Below are 7,992 nucleotides of genomic sequence, written 5' to 3'. Positions count from 1 at the left end.
GGTTTAAGACAGTTTGTAGAGACAGAGATGAAATGGGGCAGAGAGGGGAATGACATGCAGAGAAAGACCACGGACCGGATTCTAACCCGGGTCTGCTGTGAAGAGGGGAGGAGGATGGGGGGGGGGGGGGGGGCTCTAACCACTACACCACAAGCACACACACCCCCCCTCCCTAAATATGATTCTCTTTGGAATTACATGAGATACTCTTCGACAACATTCAAGTCTTCAAACAGCAGATTAAATATTGGCCCTGACCTCAAGCTATAGTCACACTACAGTTAGTCAGTACACATGCAGTGCCACCTGCTGGATGCCTTAAACCACTTGCAGACAAAACATGTGTATCTTTAAACAGTCTTCAGTGTGACTAAGACACTTGAGATATTGATAATATAGTTGATAATATTTCAGAGATATATATATATTGCACTTTTTACTCTCCATGTTATGTATCCAACAGCTTGCCTTTAGGTAATGCTAGTTACTAAATTAAGATTTGTTCCATACAAAGATCTTATATTATATGATGTTCTGTATTGAATCAAAAGGAACTCCACATCAACCAGCTCCAATAAATCATTAGAAATATTAATACAAAGATATGACATATTTAAAACATATATATCAACGTTTTATTTATTTATTTATCTATCTATTACGACCAATGAGCAAACAACAGCTGCTCCTTCCCCATCTCTGTGATTTTGAAATAACAAAAACTCAGAAACATTGTATTTTTTCGCGTGTTTTATTACAGATTCATTTCAAAAACCCAAGACACCCAACTGTTGTTCAGTGGATTGTTGTTTTTCGATTTTCAGATTATATTGAAAACATTTCTCACTTTCACTTTGATTGTAGTTCAGATGGAGTGTGACGCTCACAATTTAAAATATCACCAAATAACTCCTCTACAGCATCAGCGGGTTATTGAACAATTTTGTACTAATACCTCAAGTTAAAAGGTGCTCCGAGGAACTTTCACTTTGTGTTAATTCTAGCAACCCCCTTTGGACAAAAGCGGTAGTGTTTTTACTACGCCAGCTGTTGTTCCTGGATGAGCGTATACCCATGACAAAGGCATTAAGAAAAACTATAAAAAAATAGCATTCTTTGCACTGATGGTCTCGTTTTGCTGTTACATGTCATTTATGATCATCAGAGGAAAAATGAGACTGTTTCAGAAATATTTAAAAGTTCCTCGGAGCACCTTTAAAACATAATTGAATTACGTTTGTTTATTATTATTGTTTATATTATTTTTGTCACAATGTACTTATCACTATTGAAATCTTCCAAACGTTTGGACGGCAGAATTAAAAAGGTCAAATGTGTTCTTAACAATACAGATGAAAATAGCTTGAAGTCGTATTGCGTTAACACTTAAAAACTCAAATTAGATGTCAATCTAGCCACAGTTAACCGTAATAAGGCATTTCCCTTTTTAACGGGACAGTTATGTAAATTGTATATATAAGGACGGCATAGAAATCACTAAGAAAAAGAAAAATCTAGAACACTGCATTTCCAACACATTTTTGCATAGTTTAAAATAAAACTGCACACACACACGCCGGCACACACAACCACACACACACGCACACACAACCAACCACACACACACACACACACACACACACACACACACACACACACACACACAAGTGCATCAATGTTAAAGCATCAAGAACATGTATAGTATCTTGAAAACACATCTGACATTTGTTTTTATCTATTCCTTTAATTATCATGTAAGTACTACAAAATAAATAGATAGATATTTCTAATAGTTCTCATTATTTTATACATCTTACAGCACGTTAGACTGGAGGTTAGACGAGGTTTAGTTTGTGAGCTGCAACGTTAAAGGAATACTTCACCCATACGGAACCGGCGTTCTATCATTATAAAATCACTATTATAATATAATGAATGAGATTTTTCTTCCCTCAGTCTTCCCTTGACCCAGCTGTCCTGTTAATCCCAACCCTACATTTTTCTTACTGTGATGTCACAGTCAGAAAAATGTAGGGTTAGACAGTGAGACCATAAAAACACTCTTTCTGCCTTTTCTCAGGCTAGGATGAACCAATTTCAATTTTGTTTGCACATTTATACTACATAGGATCTCAGAGTTCAATACACCTTCATATTCCAACCGGTGAAGTAGGGCTTTAAGGACGGATGTTGATTACGATCAATTTGATTTTTGTGAAACTTTATGGTACAGTTGCATAGTTAAAAAATAGGGATTATTTTTTTAGGCTCTTTTTGAGATATGTATGAAGTTAAATGATCAAATTTGATGTTTAGAAAGTATGAAAAATATGAAAATGTGTTCGTTAGTCAGTGGTTACTTACTTACTTAGCTGCAAAGAAACTGAATTTCTTCATGAGACCGTCGGGGTCAAATCTAATTCAATTTCCACTATTCAAATTAATACATAAACATATATTTTTTAAATGATCAATTAATTAATACATTTATATCATAATTTTTAATGCCATTATTTACTAAGCACAAGGTTAGTTATTTTGAGTTCTCAATTATTATATTTTCTTAAGATTGCGAAGTAATGAGATAACAGTTAAAAATAATTGCGTAGTTTGCCATGCTTGCCTTCCGTACGATGCCCCTTCAATGCACTAAGATTAAATCCAAACGAAATACGCATATTTTATTCAGACGTGTATGAAAATTCCTCAATGAAGTTTGATCAGATATTCACATTAAGCCTTTAAATAAAACAAACTGTAACATGTTTCTATGACTTCTTTGAGTCAATTTTCCTACTTAAAGGTGCTCCGAGGAACTTTCAGTTTGTGTTCATTCTTGCGCCCTCTTTTGGACATGAGCGGTAGTGTTTTTACTACGCCAGCTGTTGTTCCTGGGTGAGCGTATACCCATGACAAAGGCATTTAGAAAAAATATATAAAAATTGCTTTTCTTTGCACCGATGGTCTTGTTTGCTGTTACATGTAATTAACGACCATCATAGTAAAACATTTTTACTGTTTCAGAAATATTTAAAAGTTCCTCGTAGCACCTTTAACTCTGCACTAACACACACATAGTGACAATATACAACTCAGCCTATTTTATTTAATGTTAATTTATTATTTTATTAATTTATTCCAAATTTCAAATCGTAACTGTCCCTGCGTTCCAATCCCCATACTTCCCTACTATTCAGTATACCAGAAAAATACTTAGGATGTCCCGATACATAGACATCAAATGCAGTATGCCAAAAATACCCAGATGCCCCACTAACTCCAATAGCATTTGGAGTATTCGTCTTTATTCTCGACATTTCTTGACATAATGAAAAAAAAAAACTTCCTTATCTGATTTTTTTTCTCCCCTGTGGCCCTAAAACTCTTCTGTACTTTAGTATGTAGTGTAGTAAAAAGAAAAAGTATGTGAATTGGAACGCAGGGTATAATTCTATAGTGTTTTTGCTTCTCACTGCACTGCACAGGCGCCACTAGGCAGAAAGTCTTCTACGTAAGCGGCCACGGCCTTGGTGAGGTACGTCATGCTCCCGTAGCGGCCACTGGGGGCGCTGTCGTACAGCAGCCGACACACACCGGTCGACGGGTCCTTCTCCAGGATGTGCTGCTCTGCTCCGAGGTCCATCTGGGGGAGGGAAGGAAAGGGAATTAAAAAAAATAAGTAAAATTAATATACATTTTTTTTTATTAATATTCAAAAAATATTATATAAAAATATTAAGTGAATGTAAAAAATAAAAAAATCCCTGTGGCCCTAATGTTCCTCAGTAGTTAAGGGAATAAATAAACAAAACTTGGTGAAAAGGGAATAATAAGAAAAATACTGCTTCCTAGGTCCGTCTGGGGGAAAGGAAAAAGCAGATAATAAGGAAATGATGCACTGTACTGTGTGTGCTCTGAACAACAAAAAAAATCCCGAGTTATTAAGTTTCTGTAAACTGGTATGTAAACAAACGGGACCTATTGTAGCAAGCACCTTGGCTGTAACCTGGTTGATGTATGTCGTGCAGCACCGGCCTGAAACCAATAATGTGTCATAGTTGTTGTGTCCTTGGGCAAGACACTTTTGCCTCGTGTGAATGTCGATAGTTAGCCTGCTATCGGTGTGTGAATGTGTGTGTGAATGGTAACGTTGGGAAAGGAAAACAGGTCTCCCTTGCAAAAGAGTCTTCGGTCTCAATGGGATTTACCTGTATAAATAAAGGTTAAGAAGAAAAAAAAAAAAAACTCAGCAAAGCTTGTTCTTGCTCTGGCGTTAATTTATCGATATTCAGCAGCGTTGCCACAACAGACCGAATAGCTTCTCTTGTATCCTTATCCATTGTCTTCCTGTGACTACAACTGAAACTGGCGCACAACCTCAACGTCATCGTTCTCAGACACTCCCTCTGTTCGCTGATTGGACCGGAAGAAATCTGTTCGAGCAGAAACACATGAATATACCGCAGACCCAGACTGACTACTGAAGGGAAAATGAAATTTGAGCGGAAGTAGGTAGGCGGGCGGAGCCAGGCTACCTAGGCTGTGAATTAACATCAGATTTTTGAAGCACCTTTTGAAGCACACACATTACAGACAGGTAGAGGTTTGTGAGGAAAATATTATTTGAAATCCTTGAGTGAGTGAGTGAGTGAGTGAGTGAGTGAGTGAGTGAGTGAGTGAGTGAGTGAGTGAGTGAGTGAGTGAGTGAGTGAGTGAGTGAGTGAGTGAGTGAGTGAGTGAGTGAGTGAGTGAGAGAGAGAGAGAGAAAGGGACGGAGAGAGAGAGAGTGAGAGAGAGAGAGAGAGAGTGAGAGAGACAGACAGACAGACAGACAGACAGACAGACAGACAGACAGACAGACAGACAGACAGACAGACAGACAGACAGACAGACAGACAGACAGACAGACAGACAGACAGACAGAGAGAGACTGGACTCTAGAGCTGTGTCTCTTAAATCTCACCTGGTCCTTGTAGAACATGTCGTTAGCGAGGTGGACTATCTTCTCTACGTGTATGATGGATCCGATGGTCGGGATGTCCACGTCTGCCAACATGGTGAGGACCAGAATCGCCTCCACCAGCAGCTGTCTGTACTCGGGCTGCGGCACGCGGTTAAACACCGTCTCCACGTGAACTGCAAACTTTATCTCTCCGGGAGTCATCTGGGGAACGCAAGCAATGAGAGAGGGGAAATAGGAAATGGGGTAGTAGGATTAGAGATTTATTTTCTTTAACATACTTTATTATGGGAATGTTTTTAAAGAACACAAAAACACAATTGAAAACGTGAACACACAAACAAAAGACAAAATAAATTGACAATAATTCATGTTGCATTAGATTACAACATACTCTACTTAACAGGTTTCTAAGAACATTGTTTAAACTATAGGTTAATGTTAAGGATTATAGATTATTTTCTTATACATTATATTGATCTGTTTTAGGCTTTGAGAGGACATATTGCCATACATACAGTACAGGCCAAAAGTTTGGACACACCTTTTCATTCAATGCGTTTTCTTTATTTTCACGACTATTTACGTTGTAGATTCTCACTGAAGGCATCAAAACTTTGAAGGGACATATGGAATTATGTACTTAACAAAAAAGTGTGAAATGACTCTTAAATAGGTCTTATATTTTAGATTCCTCAAAGTAGGCACCCTTTGCTTTTTTGACAGCGCTACAAACCCTTGGTGCTCTCTCAATGAACTTCATCAGGGAGTCACCTGAAATGGTTTAGCAAAGAATTCCACATGTGTTCATTCAAAGTTCTGATGCCTTCAGTGAGAATCTACATTGTAACTAGTCATAAAAATAAAGGAAACGCATTGAGCGTGCCCAAACTTTTGGCCTGTACTGTACATTGAAGACCTACTTCACCGGTGGAAATATGAAGGTGTATTGAACTCTGAGATCCTATCTGGTATTAATGTGTAAACATTTTAGAAATCGGTTCATCCTAGCCTGAGAAAAGGCAGAAAGAGTGTTTTATGGTCTCACTGTCTAACCCTACTTTTTACCATGTGTGACATCACACATGATAAAATGTAGGGTTAGAATTAACAGGACAGCTGGGCCAAAGGAAGACTGAGGGAAGAAAAACCTCATTCATTATATTATAATAGTGATTTTATAATGAAAGAACTCCGGTTCCGTATGGGTGAAGTATTCCTTTACTGATTTGTTTACTTCTATATATTATCTTTGACATCTTAGCTGGAGGATAGTGACGTGTATCTCTTACCTCTCTGGTGGTGGAAGACGGAAGGACAAACCCGTCGATGGACAAACCGTGGCACTGGAAGACAAAGGGTTCGAATGGTCATTACTTTACATATGACATACCTTTTACTAATAATACCATTACATAAGTATGGTTTTGACATAGGACGTGTGTGTTTGTGTGTGCGTGTGTGTGTGTGCATCTGTCTGTCTGTGACTGTGTTTGCGTGTGTGTGTGTGTGTGTGACTATGTTTGCGTGTGTGTGTGTGACTGTGTTTGCATGTGTGTGTGTGTTCCTGTCTGTCTGTGCGTCTGTCTGCCTGTCTGTGTGTCTGTCTGTGCGTCTGTGCGTCTGTCTGCCTGTCTGTCTGTCTGTCTGTCCGTCTGTGCGTCTGTCTGTCTGTCTGTCTGTCTGTCTGTCTGTCTGTCTGTCTGTCTGTCTGTGCGTCTGTCTGTCTGTCTGCCTGTCTGCCTGTCTGTCTGTCTTACCTTCTGCAGTATCCTCCAGACCTTCTGATAGAATCCCACAGGAACTCTGTTCAGCGCTCCGTCCAGTCGTCTCCTGCGCAGCCATTGGCCGTGCCTCGTGTCCTTGGCAGCCGGGATGCACTCCGGCATGTCCAGAGAGTCTATGGAAGGCAGCCGGTACCTCTGAACAACAAAAAAATACATTTTAAGGTGCAGTGTGTAATATGACATCATCAAGTAAGTTCTACAAAGTTCTAGAATGCAACACTCCCTGGGTAACCCCAACCCTTTAGAATAATAACAGAAGCTACAGTGGCCTTCAAGGACAAGAACAATTCTACATTTTAAACAATGCACCTGATGACATTCCAACTATGACACTTCCAAAATGGCGGTGACAAGGCCTTGGTCCAAAGTATAGAGAAATATGGACATATATGAGACCCTTTCTAAGGAAAAAAGTAATAATTCTAAAAAAAAAAATCAGCTATTATGCACTAAATTAAACGTACTTATGGATATTATAATTATTTTCTACAAAATCTGGTAGGAAATAAAACCCAAAATTCTACACACTGCAGGTTTAAGTTTCATACATTAAAATACAGATTAAATGCTGAAAAAAATGTATATATACACACACACAAACGCGCGCAAACACAGTCACGCACACACACACACACACACACACACACAGTGCTATTAAACTGCATTAGATTACAACATATACTACTCTTTACAATTTACAATCATAGTCAGATACATTAAAATACACATTAAATGTTGAAAAAAAATATATGCTGTACACAACTTAAGATGTCAGAAATATATCGTTAAAAGTAAAATCGTTACCCCAGATTCCAAGTTACCGATGTCAAAAGATTGTGAAGAAGATGTCATTCCCTGAGAGAGAGAGAGAAAGAGAGAGACAGATAGGGAGGGAGAGAGAGAGAGAGAGAGAGAGAGAGAGAGAGAGAGAGAGAGAGAGAGAGAGAAAGAGAGGGAGAGGGAGAGAGAGAGAGAGGGAGAGACAGAGAGAGAGAGAGAGTTAGGAAGAGAGAGAAAGAAAACACGCACAAAATGAAAAGAAAAAAGACAATACAGAGCAGGTTACAGAGAGAAGTATGGCAGAGCAGCGATAGCAACCAAATAAAACAAAAGGCAAAAGGCTTCATATTGACAGTGGCAGCAGCAAGCAGCAGCGTCAGGATCTGCAATAAATAAGGTTAGAAAACAACAGATAAAGAAAAGAACAATTATAGTTCACTATTGTACCATCAATCAATCAATCAA

General features: G+C 38.6%; 1 protein-coding gene across 5 annotated transcripts in view; it reads right to left on the bottom strand.

Annotated features, from left to right (window-relative positions):
* Window positions 1-766: 766 nt before the first annotated feature.
* phka1a (phosphorylase kinase, alpha 1a (muscle)) overlaps window positions 767-7,992 on the bottom strand; it is a 38,719-nt gene continuing 31,493 nt past the window's right edge. For 4 of the 5 annotated variants that reach the window (XM_080052130.1, XM_080052131.1, XM_080052132.1 and 1 more), the window contains 5 exons: window positions 7,552-7,602; window positions 6,721-6,882; window positions 6,253-6,306; window positions 4,964-5,164; window positions 767-3,643 (listed from right to left, as the gene is read on the bottom strand). In XM_080052130.1, coding sequence (XP_079908256.1) covers window positions 3,470-3,643; window positions 4,964-5,164; window positions 6,253-6,306; window positions 6,721-6,882; window positions 7,552-7,602 — 642 coding nt within the window. In that variant the 3' untranslated portion in view covers window positions 767-3,469. The remainder of the gene's footprint in view (window positions 3,644-4,963; window positions 5,165-6,252; window positions 6,307-6,720; window positions 6,883-7,551; window positions 7,603-7,992) is intronic. The other variant, XR_013845493.1, reaches the window with a different exon arrangement.

The sequence above is a fragment of the Ammodytes marinus genome (genome assembly GCF_949987685.1).
Source record: "Ammodytes marinus genome assembly, chromosome: 23".
Lineage (NCBI taxonomy): Eukaryota > Metazoa > Chordata > Actinopteri > Uranoscopiformes > Ammodytidae > Ammodytes > Ammodytes marinus.
The sequence above is the reverse complement of the archived record's forward strand: the minus strand, read 5'-3'. Positions and strand labels throughout refer to the sequence as shown.